Raw genomic sequence first — 18687 nt, 5'->3', positions numbered from 1 at the left:
TTTTATACAGACCTGGCGGCAGCTCGAGACTCTGCAATACCGGAAGTTCCTTTGTTATTTATTATACAGGAAGGGCTGAGCCAACCCTTGCTGGAAGATGTAGTTCAACTCCAGAAGCGCTAACCCGGGATGGCCTGTCCGCGAGAATAGGAAGATCATTATGTCACATATTCTAATTACAAGCATTTATTTTCCAAAGAAACGGGAGGATGTCTCCTTCAAAGGGGAAAGTCTGGTCTCCATAAAAATGGCCGCTGCAAGCGTAAATTACAGTCGTGACAATACTCACGAAAAGACACCAGAGGTCGCTGTTACAAAAAAAACCAAAAAACTAAACCTACTGTACGACGTTGCTGTTGTCACGCATTGCTGTCATTACAGCATTTGGCCACCGGGTGGCACTATGGTAATAAAAAGTGAGTGCAAGGCAAATATATATGTTTCCCCGACCCCGTTGTAATAATAAGCTAATTACACTAGATGTCACTATTGTGGAAAGTACAATATAGTAGCGCAGAGGCTCCTTAGGTGGTAACGCCAACAAAAGCCCAGTAGATGTCGCTGTTGTACAGTATCGTAAGGTTTTCAAATTTGCTCTTTGTATATTTCAAAAAGACCAGTAGATGGCAGAGGTGCAATAAAAAGATATTTAGGATTCGAGAATTAATTTTCTTATGCAAAGGCAAAGCTTTTCACTGTCTTGCATCTCACTGCGAGTACTGCACATTTTAAATTAGGAAGTAAAATAGTAAGTTGCTTCGTAAACAAAAGCATTATTTGTTCTCTCTGTCAACAATGTTTTTTTCCCTTTCCTTTATAATTATTCTATGAAATGCGTTTAATCTTTAAAGAGTATCTGTAGTGAAAATAACATAATGAATAAAATTGCTTATTTTTTATACAATATTAATTTACAGATTTTTAATCAGTGTTTGCCCAATGTAAAATCTTCCCTCTCCGTAATTTAGACTCTGAAATGTATTTTAGTTCTGCCAGGTGATCTACACTGAATGTTTGTTACTGAGAGTTCTATGCACAGAGTTATTGCTTGTCTGGTAGTTGGAAAAAGCCATTATTTCCCACAATGCAATGAGGTTCACAGACCTCAAAATGAGTGGTGAGGTGGGTAGTAAGAGAGGTGTTGAAAATATAAATGCTAAAATATCCTTAATGCTGGCAATACACGCCTCGATTTTGCCGCTCGATCGATTCCCAACACAAATCCGCAGGCAATTCTCTTATCTTCCGCTTGTTTTTTTTAATCTTTTTGCGGAATTGAGCGGCGAAACGATCGGGCGGAATTGAGCGGCGAAACGATCGGGCGAGAGATCAGACATGTCAGAAATTAATCGAGTCATCTAAATGGCTCAGAATCGAGCCATGTATTCCCAGCATAAAGTTCTTGAAGTCCATCTCCAGGCTTACATCTAACATTAACAGCTGGCGCAGTGGGTGGGGTCTGCTGCCCTGATCATTAGCATGTTGTTCAGACTGCAAAGGGGGCAGGACACAGACTTATCTCTCTGAGATCACAGCCTGCACCTTCAGAGAACTGGGCTGTTTGAGGTTTCTGGCCAAATGCTTTGTGAGCCATCTCTTAACTAAGCAGATAAAAAAAAACTTCAGAGTCTGACACTAAGTGCTGCATATGAAAAAAAGGGCATACAGAAATGTGAGCGCTGGGTGAAGCCACTAGTAGATTATCGGTAAAATTAACGATATTGAACTATTGGGCACTGCATAATCTTACCAATGTTCTACTATAGCTTAATCTACCCTTCCTCTCACACTAACCTGCCCCCTAACTACTCTGAATAGTAACCTACTGCTACCTAAGCCTAATACTAACCTACCCCTATTACTAACCTACCCCTTCCTTCTCCTAAAACTGACCTACCCCTTCCTATTCCTAAGACTAAGCTACCGCTTCCTAAACCTAACACTAACCTACCCCAAACACTGGCCTACTCCTAACTATCCAAATTGTCCAGTGGGCTCCACTAAAGCCTCAATTAGTATTGTGGTCTATGGCACCACCCAAATTTCCTAGGGCCTACAGGTGCCCGAATTTCCTGCTTACGCTGCAAAGCCAACATTAACTACCAGGGGTCTCCAACTCGCGGCCCTCGATACAATATTTTGTGGCCCTCGCCGGCAAAAGCTTCCTTATAGTTCGCTTCAGTGCTCCCAAGTAATCCGCTGCATCCCCCTCACGAAACGAGGGCTGCAGAGCCCCCAAATCGCCCGGGGGGCAATCCGCCGGCATTTCCTGGAAGGGGCAGAGCTTTCAGCTTCAGCTCTGCCCCTCCTGAGGTCAATCGCCGCACGGATCGGCGCCTCTCCCCGCCCCTCTTTGTGAAGGAAGAGTGAGAGGGGCGGGCAGAGGCGGCGATGCGCCGCGATTGTGAAATTCCTTATGCGGCCCAGCCTCATCCTGACTTTGCCTCCTGTGGCCCCCAGGTAAATTGAGTTTGAGAACCCTGATCTATTCTAGACCTTATAGGGCTCAGAACAGAGGATCATCTGGCTGAGAAGCAGTAGAAGCAGCATATACTGGGCATGTATACCCCTGGATACATATACTGGGCATGTATACCTCTGGCTACATATACTGGGCATGTATACCTCTGGCTACATATACTGGGCATGTATACCTCTGGCTACATATACTGAGCATGTATACCTCTGGCTACATATACTGGGCATGTATACCTCTGGCTACATATACTGGGCATGTATACCTCTGGCTACATATACTGGGCATGTATACCTCTGGCTACATATACTGGGCATGTATACCTCTGGCTACATATACTGGGCATGTATACCTCTGGCTACATATACTTGGCATGTATACCTCTGGCTACATGTACTGGGCATGTATACCTCTGGCTACATATACTGGGCACGTATACCTTTGGCTACATGTACTGGGCACATATATCTCTGGCTACATTTACTGGGCACATATACCTCTGGCTACATGTACTGGGCACATATACCCATTGACTACATATACTGGGGATACTGGCTGTTTGTCATTATGTGCATTTACTGGTGAAAAGCTGTCTCTAATTATGTGCATTTACTGGTGAAAAGCTGTCTCTAATTATGTGCATTTACTGGTGAAAAGCTGTCTCTAATTATGTGCATTTACTGGTGAAAAGCTCTCTCTTATTATGTGCATTTACTGGTGAAAAGCTGTCTCTTATTATGTGCATTTACTGGTGAAAAGCTGTCTCTAATTATGTGCATTTACTGGTGAAAAGCTGTCTTATGTGCATTTAGGGGGGAAACGCTGTCTCTCATTACATGCATTTACTAGGGAAATGCTGTCTGTCATTATGTGCATTTACTTCATTTTTTTTTATGTAAGTACATTAGCTAGTATAACTTACATTAGTTAGCTCCACCCACATGACATCATGGCCATGCCCATTTTTAAAATTTCCTCGAACATGTTGCCCCCTACCCATTTTTGACTGCCCCCTCATATGTGCCAGTCTAGAACCGGCCCTGTACCCCTGCCTACATATACTGGGCACATATGCCCCTGGCTACCTGTTCTGGGGACATCTCTACCCCTGGTCACCTATTCTGAAGACACCTATAGACCTGGCTACTTATACTGGGTGTGGGAATGTTGGGGTGGAGGGTCGTGTAGGAATGTTTCGGTGGGAGGTCCGAGGTCCGTGGGGTTGGAAGGTCGTGGGGGGAGAGTGGGGCCCATAAAAATTTTTTGCTATGGGGCCCAGTCATTCCTAGCTACGCCCTTTGTGCTATTGTTGCACTATAATGTCGTGAAGCTTTTCAGTCCCTCCCAGTGTGTCTGCTTTTCATTGCCCTAAATTGTGTCCAAGCTGGTCTATCCACGAAATACTTCCTTGCTTCTCACCATCCCAAAATGCATCACTAATCACCGTCCCAGAATCTGCCCCAGCTTGTCATTGCTTCAGATATAAGCCCTAGCTGCTAAATGCTGCAAATTATGTTCCAGCTCCCCCAGTGTCCCAAAATATGTCTCAGCAGCTCAGTACTGAAAAATAGGCCCCAGCTTCTCAGCCAGTGCCTCAAAATATCTCAGATTATCAGTTTCCTAAAAATATGCCCAAACTTCTCAGCCAGTGCCTCAAAATATCTCAGATTATCCGTTTCCTAAAAATATGCCCCAGCTTCTCAGCCAGTGCCTCAAAATATCTCAGATTATCAGTTTCCTAAAAATATGCCCCAGCTTCTCAGCCAGTACCTCAAAATATCTCAGATTATCATCTTCCTAAAAATATGCCCCAGCTTCTCAGTGCCCCCCAATATGTGCAATCTTTTTAGTTCATAGCACAATTTATCTGTAGCCACCGACAAGAGACGTGGACCGTCTGTGAGATTAGGGCTGTGAGGAAATTGAGGGACTGCTTGCATTGCCCGAGTTTAGCTTGCCACTTAGATGTCCCGGCAGATTGGAGGGCTACCTGTGAGTGCTTACAGATTAAGACCTTGACTACTGGCCAAGAATAATCATCTCCGAGGCCTAGCTATAGTTACTGAGAGCTCTTGAGTGCAATGGCTTTGCATAAAGGCAGCTCAGCAGAGGTGATTGGCTTGCAGATATCTGTCAGTGCTCACAGGTGCTTCACCAAGCAGTCCTTTTTAAAAAAAAAACTAAAACTAAATAAATAACGTTGTGGGCAAACGCCTCCCTGACCCTTGGCCTAGTCTGCCCGTCTCACAAGCACTTGTCCACTGGGGCTGATTAACAATGACATTTCTCCAGAGATAAATGACATCTCACCAGAGCAGCCAATATTCTCCGTTAAAATAAAGCTATTCCTGAATACAGTATTTTTACAGTAGAGTCCCAGCTATCTGCAACTCAACTAACTAGCAGTCTTAACTCACCAGCACAAATTGCCAGCAATTCTCACAGTGGTGAAGGCCAACTTCTTAGGCCATTTGTGGGCTCTGCTTTGCTTAAAGAGAATCTGTACTCTGAAATTCTTACAATAAAAAGCATACCATTCTATTCATTATGTGCTCCTGGTCCCCTCTGTGCTGTTTCTGCCATTCTCTGCTGCAAACCTGGCTTGTAATTGCCAGTTTTAGGCAGTGTTTACAAACAAACTAACCAGCTTCTAATAGGCTCAGCTAAGCAGAGTGTGTTAGTCACACAGAGCCTGCAGGGGGTGTGTACAGCTTCTAGCTAATCACAAGCAGCCCTGCACATTCCAGTCTGACTGCCTCAGCCTGACTGTGCCGACTATAGAGAGAAGATTAGATCATATAACAGAGATAACACAGCTACTGTGCAATTAGGAAAAGCTGCAGTAAGCCAGACCACATTAGAAAAGGCATAGGAACTTATAGCATAGAAGAAATAAAGATAAACAATTTGTTACAGAGTCTCTTTAAAGAGCGGGATCCACTGCTCTTCCAATGTTAATATACTTTCCATTGCTGTATTTGCATTTCATACAGAGTTCATGGTCTGTATATAGAGTGGGGTATAGTACTGTAGTACATAGCAATGGCATGAGGTGGGACCTCAAGGAAACACGAGGGGACAGGTGAAATGATGATATAGACATGTGTATGTACAGTGCCAAGCACACAAATAACTAGGCAGAGTTCCTTTTTCTTCTTTCTTTAACTGAAATAATTAAACATCAGATATGCAAATGTCTGTTTCTGTCTGGGTCGGACTATAGTGTAACCCCCACTGATAAGGAATTACAATCATAAAACACTTTCCTGGAAGTAAATGGCTTGTGAGAGCAGGAAAAAAATAGAAAGGTTCATAGACTTTAGCTCTGGTTATAGTAAACTCTGATATAGTAAACCTGTGGATATAGCAATCTCAGTCCTCAAGTCCCAACAACTCTGTCTGTATAAATATACAATGTATGACCAATTCTGATATACTAAACTACTTTTCCTGGTACCTTGGAGTATACTATAAAGCAGGGGTCTCAAACTCGCGGCCCGCGGGCCATTTGCGGCCCTCGATGCAATATTTTGTGGCCCTCACCGGCAAAAGCTTCCTTATAGTTTGCTTCAGTGCTCCCAAGTAATCCGCTGCATCCCCGCCGCTAAACGAGGGCTGCAGAGCCCCCAAATCGCCCAGGGGGGGGGGGGCAATCTGCCGGCATTTCCTGGAAGGGGCAAAGCTTTCAGCTTCAGCTCTGCCCCTCCTGACGTCAATCGCCACACGAATCGCCGCCTCTCCCCCGCCCCTCTCTGTGAAGGAAGAGTGAGCGGGGCGGGCAGAGGCGGCGATGCACCGCGATTGTGAAATTCCTTATGCGGCCCAGCCTCATCCTGACTTTGCTTCCTGCGGCCCCCAGGAAAAATGGAGTTTGAGACCCCTGCTATAAAGGGATTCTACTGTATTTCAATGAATGTGTCATTGAGCAAAGCAATGAAACAGCAAAAACTTAACAAGTAAATTTAAATAAAAAATAAATCTGTGATATCTAAAAAAAAAAAAAAAAAAAAAAATCATTTTTAGGAGGAGGATAGATACAATTGTTTTTTCTCACCAGTTTATTTTCACTTCCTGTTTCCTATAAGGTGGTGTCTGTTTAGCTGAACCCAGAGTTCTTGCTTAGTCCAAATCTCTGTATTCACTGAAACAATATGTATTCACACATATGTATTCATATTCACAGAGTTCCCAGTGATGTCGGATGGAGAGTGTCATGACTAAAGGCATAAACATTTTCTTCCTAGGAACAGGACTCAACACACAGGACAGAGCAAGAGCAGGAGAGATTGGATACATAAATGAAATGAGCTACCATTTGTAAAGCACTTTTTCCTTGTGACACTCAAACTGCATGGACATAGATCCTTGGCAGAGGACCTGTCAGGTGCCATAAAGTACCATATGTGGGTGACTTAAAAGGAAGCCGAGCTGAGAGACATATGGAGGCTAACAAATGTATTTCCTTTTAAACAATGCCAGTTGCCTGGCTGTCCTGCTCAACTTTCATGCATCAGTAGTGCCTGAATCACACACCTGAAACAAGCATGTGGCTACTCCAGTCAGACTTCAACCAGAAACATCCGATCTGCATGCTTGTTCAGGCTCTATGGCTACAAGTATTAGAGACAAAGAATTGTCAGAATAGCCAGGCAAGGTACATTGTTAAAAGGAAATAAATATGCCAGCCTCTCACATTGGGTTTAAAGGGATACTTAAGCCTTGCATAACAAAAAACAGTTTTACCCCTGCAGCCGTCTCATGCCCTCGCAGTCACTCCTGTCCCCCGCCACCAGCTAGTTTCGTTTTCGGCCGACAAGCTCACTGCGCCTGCGCAGTCCTGGCCACGCGTCTCCTTCTTTGCGTTCTCGTCCTCAGTAGCATCCTGCGCAGGACTCTGTTGCGGACGGGAACGCGAGGAAGGCTACGCGTGGCCAGGCCTATCGGCAAAACAAATCAAACTGGCAGCGGGGGACCGGAGGATCCTTGAGCGACTGCGAGGGCATGGGGCGGATGCAGGGGGCTGGTAGAAGCCCCTGGTGAGTCTCAGGCTGCATTTCCACTTGTGCGGTGCGAATCGCCGCGGAAAAAATTCGCATGCGGATGCGAAATTCGCATGTGGGGCCATGCGAATTTTCATGCGAATTCGCACACAAATTCGCATGGATGATGATGCATGCGAATTTAACCATGGTAGTGCTGGAGTGCTTTTCCATTGTTTCTATGCAAATTCGCATGAAAATTCGCATACCCAAACCTCATGCGAATTTCCTATTAAATACATTGTATGCGATTCGCATAGCGGTATGCGGCATGTGAATTCTGATGGCTCTGCCATGCGAATTTTTTCTGCACAGAAAAACGCAAAGGAATCCTGACAAGTGGAAACAGTCCCATTCACTTGTATTGCTATGCGAATTTGCATGCGAAAAACGCATGCGAATTCGCGATAGTGGAAATGAGCCCTCAAACTGATTTTTTTTTTATGCAAGGCTTAAGTATCCCTTTAAGCGGTATTGTCACCATAAAAATCAAATTTCAACAGCAACTGATCTGAGTGTATTAAGTGATAAAGATGCTAATCCTGCATTCAAAACTTGCAAAACGTTTTCTGCTGTTATGGTTTGTAGTTATCACATACTTAAGGAGCACTGGCCCTAGTGCCAAACAGTTGAATGCTCGGAGTTCTTTTCATCTATAATAAATTCAACCTCTTCCATTTATTTCCCTATCTAGCTGCTTATCAGAAACACCCTCTGATTACTTGCATTTACAAGCAAGGCTGAGGTGACTCAGTGATTGGATGTGTAAATAAAAGACAGACAGTGCAGTTGTTAGTATACACCTCAGTGGGAGTGTCTGAAGACTCTGGGAGGAGGGCAGCTAATGAATACACAATGAGCAAGAGAAAGGGGGGGGGGGGGAGAACAAGAGTCAGGGAGGATATGATGTCAGCATTAGCTTGGCAAGATGGCCACTGCCTAGAATAGGATTTTCTGCTTTTCCTTTATAAAATTCACAGGAATCATTACATGGATTGCACAATACATATGTTATGTAAGTAGAAGTAGTATTTATCTACTTATATATGTGTTTTTTATTTCTAGGTTAGCATGGGTGTCGCTTGTTCTTTAAGAGCCATAAGCCTATCTGATTATAAGCTATGTACAAGTTACATTTTACCTACCCCAAACAATCATTTGTAATCACACGGGATAAAAATCTAGCCTGTGTGGAGGTGTCCCCCAATGTTGGCTTTCCCTTCTTCAGCAACTCGCAGAGTTGGATAATCTTCCCACTATTCCTATTTCCCCCACACCTCACAGTAGGACACCTCCTATTCCTCCCCCTTCATATAACAGGCCGATCCACAGACAACCTGGCGACATGTTTGTACGTCTAAGTAAAGTTTGCCCAAAACGGTCCCCAAGGATGCACATCCCTGCAGATACACCTTACCTCCAACAAGAACATTTCTGCACAGAAATAACTGGTGGGTGAAGCTGAAAATATAGCAAAGACAACTCGGCAGGTACAAAACAAGGAGAGGCTTTAATATTGTACAAATACAATGCAACATTTCCATCTGGAATAGTGTTAGAAAAATACAAGTAGAAAATAGATCAAAGCATTCACTATTAAATGAACCCTCTATGTATTTTACACAGTAATTAATTTCTGGAAGCCTACAGGAGAGACACAAGGGGTCAGGAAAACATCTGATACTAGTGGGTCCCTCCCCTGACTAATTATACCGCAGCTTTTCAACCTGCGGCTGCAATCAACCACTGAATGATATAATGTAAGCATACCGACAGTAGCTGGGTGCTGATACTACTCATTCCATGAAATTAGCTGCTTTTCAGAATCAGAATCACCTCTATTCTTAGCTTATGCAATGGCACACAATCCGTTTGTATCTAACCATTTAATGGATACATCCGAGGAGCATAAAAATAAAACCTTTTACCTGGTGCTTCCTCCAGCCCCTGGCAGACGTCCTGTGCTCTCCCTGTGCCGCTCCGCTTCCCGCCGGTGGCACGGAGTCCCCTCCAGTACCAGAGGCCTACCTGCGTTCCAGCGCGCATCTCACTGTACTGCGCAGGCACAGTAGCTCTACGCTTGCGCATTACAATCCGGATGACGTCAGTGCGACTCAGAAGCACAGGAGAAGCCGACCTGGAAGAGGACCTGGCGAGGTTGGCTTCTCCCCCAGAGGGGACCAGGAGCCACCGGAGCTGCAACGAGGACACAGGGTGGCTGCAGGGGGCTGGAGGAAGCCGCGGGTAAGTGGATTTTTTTTATTTTTATTCTCCTTGGACCTTCCCTTTAAGGAACACAGGCAGTAGATAAACATACTTGTAAGGATATATACAGGGGCACTCTCTCAAACCGAGTCAGAGGGCCAGATTTATCAAGAGTGTCTGAGGCAAAATATTGGTAGGTTTTTAGAAATCCGTGCAGAACTGTCTCAGGAGTCTTAAAAAATCATTAGATAGTGCAGATTCCTTCTAAAACTGTTGTATAATAGGAGGAGCTAGGAAGGTCTCTCAGACAGTGCAGTGTGTGAGGGGAATACCTGTTGCTGAGGTAACCAACACACCTGATGTATTGATAGCAGCAGGTTCTAAGGAGGAATTCAGCAGGGGGGAGGAGCACATCACAAATCATGCCTAGCCTGCACTCTGCAATCATGTCTAGCCAGCAGTTCTACATCTGTAGAGCTGCTATCAAGCACGTCTTAAAGAGAAACTCCGACCAAAAATTTAACTTTATCCCAATCAGTAGCTGGTACCCCCTTTTACATGAGAAATCTATGCCTTTTCACAAACAGACCATCAGGGGGCGCTGTATGACTGATATCGTGGTGAAACCCCTCCCACAAGAAAAGTTCGAACTTTTTTGGGCAGTTTCCTGTCTGTGAACCTTGTTGCATTGTGGAAAATAGCTGTTACAGCTGTTTCCAACTGCCAAAAACCATGCAGCAGCTACATCACCTGCCAACACTAAAATGTTCACTGGAGTTCCTCTTTAATCTGCGCCAGTTTAAGGATGGATTTGCACTTTTCTTAACTGTAGTGCAGCTCTAGAAATTCATGCTAAATTGCCACTATTACCTAGGATTTAAGAAGGTTCTTATCATGCAGAACTGTTCTCCCTGCTGGTTAGAACAGATTAAGAATAAAAAACTGTTGGTAATGCTTTGATAAATTTCCCCCAGAGGGGGACATTTATCAAGAGTGTCAGACAAAATATTAGTAGGTTTTTGGAAATCCGTGCAGAACTGTCTCCGACATCCTAAGAAATCATTAGATAGTGCAGGTTCCTTCTAAAACTGTTGTAAAATAGGAAGAGCTAGGAAGGTCTCTCAGGCAGTGCAGTATGTGAGGGAAATTGCTGTTGCTGAGGTAACCAACACACCTGCTGGCTGCTGTCAGCAGGCTCTGTTCCTTAGAGCACAGTTCCCCACCCTGTCCCCAAGACCCACCAACAGTACATGTTTTGCAGAAAACCACAAACCTGCACAGATGATGTAATTAGTGTCTCAGCAGAGCTGATTAACTACCTCTGTCGATTTCCACAAAACATGCACTGTTGGTGGGCCTTGGGGACAGGGTTGGGAAACACTGCCTTAGAGAATACTGATGCCTGGCATTGAGACTAACCGCTTTAAAGTGGACCTGAACTCAGAACTTCCTCTCTGCTCAAAAAGCTAAGCAAAGCATAATAACCTTTACAGAAATAACACTTCTCTGTTACAACTGATACAAATGCTGCAATAAATCTGCAGTATGTCTACTTCCTGCATTCATAGAAGCAGACACTTTGATTGGCCCAATAGGCTGCCTGTCACAGCCTATTGGGCCAATCAAAGTGCGGGGATCACTTCCATTAAAGCTATGCTGCACCCCACAGAATCAAAGGTGGCCTTTACCAATGAACGTTTCTATACAGTAGAAATATATACCAATATCAGTGCTGCCAGAAGACATGCAGTGATTTCACAACAGAGTACAGTGGTAAGTGGATAACAGTTTTACAAATAATAGGATCAGTGCTGAAGGGAAAAGTGCAGTGATTTCCCAAGGAAATAACCAGTAGTTATAGAAGGAAATACAGTTGTATATGTAGTGTAATGTTATAAATAACAGGATAAGTGCTAAAGGGAGATCACAAAGAAATAGAGCAATACATTAATTGCAGTATCATAAATCAGACATTCTCAAACAGCAGAGGAGAGGCAAGGATATTCTATGTTGCTGACACATAGTCAGCTCAGTGTTTTACCTGGAGACAGGCTTCTAGTGTAATTAGATCCATTCTATCTGCTAGAAAACATTAAACCTCCCTTCCTGGATCTGTCTCTGTAGATAGGACATCCCAGAACTGTTCAGAGTCTTTTACCTACCCTCTAATCAACTCACTCGCTGCCTTCCCCATTAGTATAGGCAGAGCTATTCACTATTGCAGCTAGAGAGTTCCATCTTTGGTGAGATACTTGCACACCTACAGAAATGCTAAGACACAGTCTTATTTATTAGACTAGGGCAGGTCATATGACAAGCCCCTCCCACTCAGCGCTCATTCTGAACCATTTCAGCAAATATAGCCAAGGAACGTCTTTTCTCCTGATCTAAGGAACAGGAATGAGTAGAGATCTCGGGTTAGAAATTCCTTGTAGAGTATACGACTAACCCGGAGAGCACTGGCCTCCTCAACAAAACTAGAATGTCACTTTGAAGAGCCAAACAACCATTTGTACAACCCACTGAGGAGCTGACGATCTAACATGGCAGGTCTTGCGTACAAAAGATTGTACTTCTACGGCTTAATGCAACTGCTGATCAGGTGTTTAGAGAAGCCACGAGACGTGTAGCATTTTTGGCACTTCGGGCAGTAGCGCCTCTTCTCATGTCTGGTCAGTGTGGCTTGATTATCGAACATTTTATTGCACTTCCTGCACGGGAACGGAGTGGTGCCAGCATGCTTCCGCTGATGGACCACCAGGCTGCATTTATGGCCGAAAACCTGGCCGCATTCATCGCAGGTGTACGGCCTCTCCCCAGAGTGCGCTCGCATGTGGATGACATACTGCGACTGGTAGTTGTACTGGATCCCGCAGATGTCGCAGACAAAACGCAGCTTGCCGTGCTTCTTAGAGCGGTGGTCCTCCAAGTCGGAGGCGGAGTCAAAGTATTTCCCACACTCTTCGCAGTCAAAGTCTTCCTCAGGGTCATCAATGTGGGACACCAGGTGTTCCTCCAGCTCTTCTATGCTCGGGAAGCAGTCGTCGCAGAAGTCGCACCAGTGCATCTCTGGAACTTCCTCCTCTTTAGGTCGCTTTCTCTTCTTCTGAGCACTTGCCAAGGAATCCATCTCTTCACTGGGGACAACAAACATCAGACTAGGAGAATCTCCAGACTTTCTGAAGTTATCAGCCTGCCTTCTCTTGCGAGTTCTCCTGGACGTTTGTGACTCCGAAATGCTATCCTTGCTGGACTTTTGTGACCCATCTGCTTCCTGAACACCTGAATGGAGTGAACACAAGGGGTAAACACTAGTTGGTTCCAGACACAAAGAAAGCATTTTAATATAAAGTCAGGGAGACTGCTAGGGGGTTGCTGTGTGATCCAATTCCGACACCGCCCCTTCTGAAAAATAAAATTGAATGGAATAAAAGTTGTAGTGATTTGTACAGACAGAAACATCACTTGAAACACTTTCCAGGCCCTTTCACACCTGGGAGGTGCAGTGCAGTATTTTTTCCACACCCCACAGCCAGGCAGTGAAAGTCTATGGAGACTTTCATACTGCCACAGTAGGGCGCGACGGAAGTGACGTTTTCGCGGCATCCCCAACACTACAAAACTACATTATCGCAGTACTTGCGTCACTCTGCTTCGGTCGCTCTGTTAGTCTATGGCGATGCGGGGATTCTAAAAATGCATGCGTGGAAACGTATTTTAACAATACGCTTCGTACACTTCTGCATACCCAAAGCAGGAAGTGACAGCAAGCATGCGTCACTTTCTGTTTGGCTGATGGCCAGACAGGGAATGCGGTGTTCCCTGAAGGCCTGTTTCTGGCGGTGCTGCGGAATCGACGCACCACATCGCTGCCGCCAGACAATCTGGTTTGGAACAGTGGAAGGGAAATTTGCAAATATGTTCTATTTTAAGAATTACCAGTTATATCATGAAGAACCACAACCAGTGGTATTAACTTGTAGTGTCCCTAAAGGAATCTAAAAGCATATTCTGCTTGACCTGAAATGCATTATGGCCATTGCTTCTTGCTTATGTATTAAAGAAACTTGGAAAAAAAAACTTAAATTAGCATAGATTTACAATAGCAGGGCTTTTAGATCTCTTTAGGTCATGACTTACAAATATACGTTGATTCTGGTTCACCAACACAGAACTGGGTCATCTGTAACACTTCTCCCATAAGCCCCATCCATACAGCCATTTCCAATCTAGACCTTGCACTGATGAGACACAAACAGCCTGAAACTGCTGTCTGCAGGCTGGATTATATGGCTCTGTAAAATCGATAAGTTAGAAGTGTTCTATGACACAGCCAACAAATGACAAAAACATTTATATTATGCCATTCTCCTGGCGGACGCAATTTTTGGTCACATTGACAGTCAAAACGATTATTTCAGAAAGGTCTGATCTGATTTCCGATCGTTTTTCTGATCTGATTTTCTGATCACTTCTATATAAAACTGATCAGAAAACATTTGGAAATCAGATCAGACCTGTCAGAAATAATCAATTCTACCGTCAATCTGACAGAAAACTGCATTGTGCGAACCTAACATAATAGTCAGATCATATTCTTATTCTCCACTGACGGGATAGTCTTGTTGTTGCAGAGTCACCGTATCCCTTCACTGGGGACACAAATAGCAATAAAACATAGATGTCTGTTCTAATCGCTCCCCAGTCACCCGGGTGTAAAAAGCCACAAAACAAGTGTGTGGCTGACACTTCATATACCTGGGGTGGCTTCATGTATTCCAGATGTTACCTTCACTCTTCCCAACTGGTACTGATAGTGGACATGCTGGCTCTGATTCTCTTTTGGTCCGTGAGATATACAGAGGAATGCATTGTCCAGTGACAGCAGAAGGCTGTGCTTTTCTATCTAATATAGACAGTCAATGAGAGCTTTATCGGTCGGCTTGCATTACAGATTTCATGGAAACTGCTTGCAGCTTGGAATCGGGCCAATCAAACCCACTTCCTTCTGATTCCAAGCAGCATACGATTTGCATGCAAACCAGAATGACGAGCATCGCAGTGACCAGCTCTACTTACCAGTCAATGGATTTGGGCTCAGAAAAGCTCACTGCTGTAGCGTGACAACACACAGAAATTACCCATTACTAAGAATATTCTCCCTCCCCCCGAAATAAAAAAAAAGGACTCTGCCAAGCTCTCACACTATTCTTCTTATGCTTGTTACCTTTGGACCCCTCCACCTCAGTGCCCTCAGGGGTGGCCTGCTTGTCACTATTATCACCAGGTTCCTTCTGCGCAACTGAAAAATAAATAGGAAAGAGGTCATTACTAACCTATAGGGTTAATTTCATTCACAGCATACACTAGCAACGTTTCACCATGAATTTTATTTTTAATCCGTAAACGGTGGAGATGGCTAAGAATGAATGTCGGCTTCATACTTGATTGTTCCTGGCCATGTTACGTTACTTGCATGTTTAGCCAACGAGCTAATCTTTACAGGAAGCTGTAAGTGCCAAGAGACTGGTTATAGCACCACTGGGCGTGTAAGTTTGGTGTTTTTGATTGACCAAATTGATCTGCCTGTGCATACCAGATCTATGGGCAAGGAGCACTGGCAAATGCTGAAACTCACCTTCCCTACACTGTTGATGTATGGATACACATATGTGGCCTGTGGTGAGGGGGAGGCATCTAGGCAGCGGAGGGTGGAGCCTGGTGAAGGGATGGTCACATGACCAATGAATGTTACATTTGGCTGTAGGTGTTTCTTTTTAAACTACTATTTATCTATTGGGGATGTTAAATTCCTGGAAGATGGTTTTAATTTTCCTATGGGAGGTATTCCCTCATTCCTGTTTACATAATAAGCAATTACCAAGACTTTGTCATGAGCCACAGACATCAATAAAAGGCTGATGGAGGCTCTAACCCTTTACTACTGCATGAGAAAGAAAATAACTGGCTGGCCATGTTGAATAGTGGAGAATTTGCTTTATAAATAGGTGTATATGACATGTTGATGTGTGTCTGAGTTACCCGTCTCAGCTTCATCTGTCTGCTAAATTTTACTAAAGGTCACCATGAGTAGTCTTGAAAAGAAATGTATCTGGTACTCACCGTCCACAGAGGATGCACCTTCCTCTTCCTCCGGTATAACTGAAAAAGACAAACACATGACAGTACATTTCTTGTAAGATGCATAAAGTAACGCATACACGTCTCCTTTTCAAAAATACCAGTTTTAACGAAGCATCCGAAGATGCGTGATAGAAAAGTGTCCCCTGTAGTTAATAACAAAGCTGAGATTTATTACTTTGGCACAGTTATTGGTCCGAGGAAGTAGGCAAGAGCCCTCAAAATGCATCACCATTGTCTAAATGAACAGTTTTTGTACTTTACTTAGTATCATCCTTCGAGGTAAGCCACCTCTTATTTTTCATATTTTATTTGTTTTTTACATAGTTTTATCTATTTGTAAGTGCTGCTTCTCCCCATTCTGTTTCTCATCCTTCATCGGAGGGACATTGGTCCACCGCTTCATATACAGCTGGTACCCACATCAGAATACCCTAGGAGCACCCAAGTCTCCACCTTCCTGCCTTAATGGTCGGTTGCTTTCACTAAACCCCCCCCCCCCCCCTTCCCATACCTTTGTTTTTGTTTTGTTTTTTACTGCACCATTTGGGCTCCTGTTGTCACCCGAAATAAGGGCCAAGCAGTAAGTTCAGTTTTGTGTAGAGGGGAGGACAATCAGGAGGCACCAGCTTCAGTGACAACAACATCAGTCTATTGATAGTGATCTGACTTGGTGGATCACGGATAACATTGCCAACCGTGTATACATGATCTTCTCATGCAGTGAAAATGTAGCACATTTGCACAGCTACAGTCAGCACACAGCTGCTGTCAGGAAGCTTGCACTGCATTGTTTAACTCCCTCAGATTTTGGCTACTTTCAGTGTTGCACTGCAGTGCGGTGTAACAGCCACACTATAACGCAGATTTCTGCACTGCAACATTTACAACCTATGCAACGATTGCAGTGCAGGCGGTGCAGTATAAAGTTGTGCAGCATCCTAAAGCACTGCATGCAGCTAGTTACCACTAAACACACATGTTAACAGTGAAGCATATTTTTAATTGACTGTATGCAACAAAACGGTTAGATAACATATGGAGCTACTTTCCCGTTCCTTTCTGTTGCGTTTCTGCTTTACAGGGAAAGCAACTCGATGTCCCACTGTAAACCTAGCCTAAGATGAAAAGATAGCCACTAAAGCACTGCATGCAAAATGTTAGCATGAAAAATACATGTGTTCATATTGATGTACAATAGACTTCACATGCTGCCTCCACTCCCTGGAACTCCCTAGAAACCCCCTTTAGGTTTGACCACTCCTTCAATACCTTCAGGCTCCTTTCACACTACCGTGTTGTTTTGCCGCAGGCTAATGCTAAACCAATGAAAGTGTATGGAGCATTTCATACCTAGTTTGACGCATGGGCAACAGCGCGTTAGGGGTCAGCATGCTCGGTGATGTGCAACAACCTGAAGTCAACCATTAGTCTATGGCGACACAACTTTTTCAAACTGTTCGGCATTGAGGTTGCTGTGCAATGGTTTTTTGGGGACACTTCTTGCAATACATATTTTCACAAGAAGAATACATATTTTCACCACAGAAAGTGAACGCTAGAGAACCTTTTTTAGGCTCTCATTAGCATACATGAATTCTATTATTACTGCGCATTAGCGCAGGTATTTGGGAAGGCTGTTTTTGGTGTTGTGGGGTGGTGCGATCATCCGATCACACTGCAACGCAAATGTTGGTTGGTAGTGTGAAACCAGCCTCAAGCAAACCCTCAAAACACATCTGTTGACGCTGGCCTATCCTCTCACAACAATGCCCTAATCCTATCTGCTGAGCACCTATGCAGCGATCCCCTACCTAGTGTGTCCCTACCCTCTTCGTTTAGATCGTAATCCTAAAACCTCATTTATTGCCCAGCGCTGCGTAATGTTGGCTCTTTACAAAGAATAATAATAATTTAAAAAAGTAAGGAATGGCTCAGAAATTGTCAGTTCAGTGTTATATATATATATATATATATATATACACCTTAATTTTACTGAATCAAGTGCCACTGAAAATGAAGGTGTGGCCAGCATCACAGAGGGGGGTCTCCAGACACACAGCCACTGCTGACATTTGTAGAGAACTTAAGTGACTCTGAAACACGGTAAAATAGAAGAACCTTATACTTAAAAAAAAAAAAAATGTGTCCGTGAAACGTTTAAAATAAAGCTGGGCAAGAAACACTGTTCACTCACCCAGTTTCTTTGGGCTGCTCTTCCTGCGGTTGGAGCGACTTGCTCTTCTGTTCCCAGTAGAGGGCACTAGCAGACCTGTCCCCGGTGGCAGTGTGACCACTGTGTTGCTTTCAAACCCTGTTAGAACTGCCAAGAGAGAACCAAGAAAGGGTGAAAAATTACAGGGGTATAAATGATACAAGAAAATGTGACAAATGTGGCTGGTAAAGGAAATGCAAATATTTCACAGTTAGTTCAGATTTTATGGCACATTTATGCAAATGTATAGAGCTTGAAATTGCATAATTAGTTAAAGAGGAACTGTAGTGAAAATAACAATGAATAAAATTACTTATTTTTATACAATATTTATATATAGATTATTTGGCCAGTGTTTGTCCATTGTAAAATATTTCCTCTCCCTGATTTACATTCTGAAATGTACTTCAAGAGAACCCGAGGTGTGTTTGAAGAATATTATCTGCATACAGAGGCTGGATCTGCCTATACAGCCCAGCCTCTGTTGGTATTCCAAACCCCCCTAATGTCCCCCTGCACTCTGCAATCAGACATAGATTACAGCCGTGCTGTGAGGCTATGTTTACATCTGTAGTGTCAGTCTCAGCTGCTCCCCCGCCTCCTGCAGAGCT

At 43.9% G+C, this 18687-nt stretch overlaps 1 protein-coding gene across 2 annotated transcripts in view; it reads right to left on the bottom strand.

Moving 5' to 3' along the window:
• Positions 1-9006: 9006 nt before the first annotated feature.
• Positions 9007-18687, bottom strand: part of LOC137541391 (zinc finger protein with KRAB and SCAN domains 1-like) — a 24707-nt gene continuing 15026 nt past the window's right edge. For both annotated transcript variants that reach the window (XM_068262667.1, XM_068262668.1), the window contains 4 exons: positions 18059-18184; positions 15844-15882; positions 14948-15022; positions 9007-13002 (listed from right to left, as the gene is read on the bottom strand). In XM_068262667.1, the coding sequence (XP_068118768.1) occupies positions 12296-13002; positions 14948-15022; positions 15844-15882; positions 18059-18184 (947 nt within the window). In that variant the 3' untranslated portion in view covers positions 9007-12295. The remainder of the gene's footprint in view (positions 13003-14947; positions 15023-15843; positions 15883-18058; positions 18185-18687) is intronic.

This window comes from Hyperolius riggenbachi, chromosome 12 (assembly GCF_040937935.1).
Source record: "Hyperolius riggenbachi isolate aHypRig1 chromosome 12, aHypRig1.pri, whole genome shotgun sequence".
Classification (NCBI taxonomy): domain Eukaryota; kingdom Metazoa; phylum Chordata; class Amphibia; order Anura; family Hyperoliidae; genus Hyperolius; species Hyperolius riggenbachi.
Note: the sequence above shows the minus strand (reverse complement) of the source record. Positions and strands in the feature narration are given on the sequence as shown.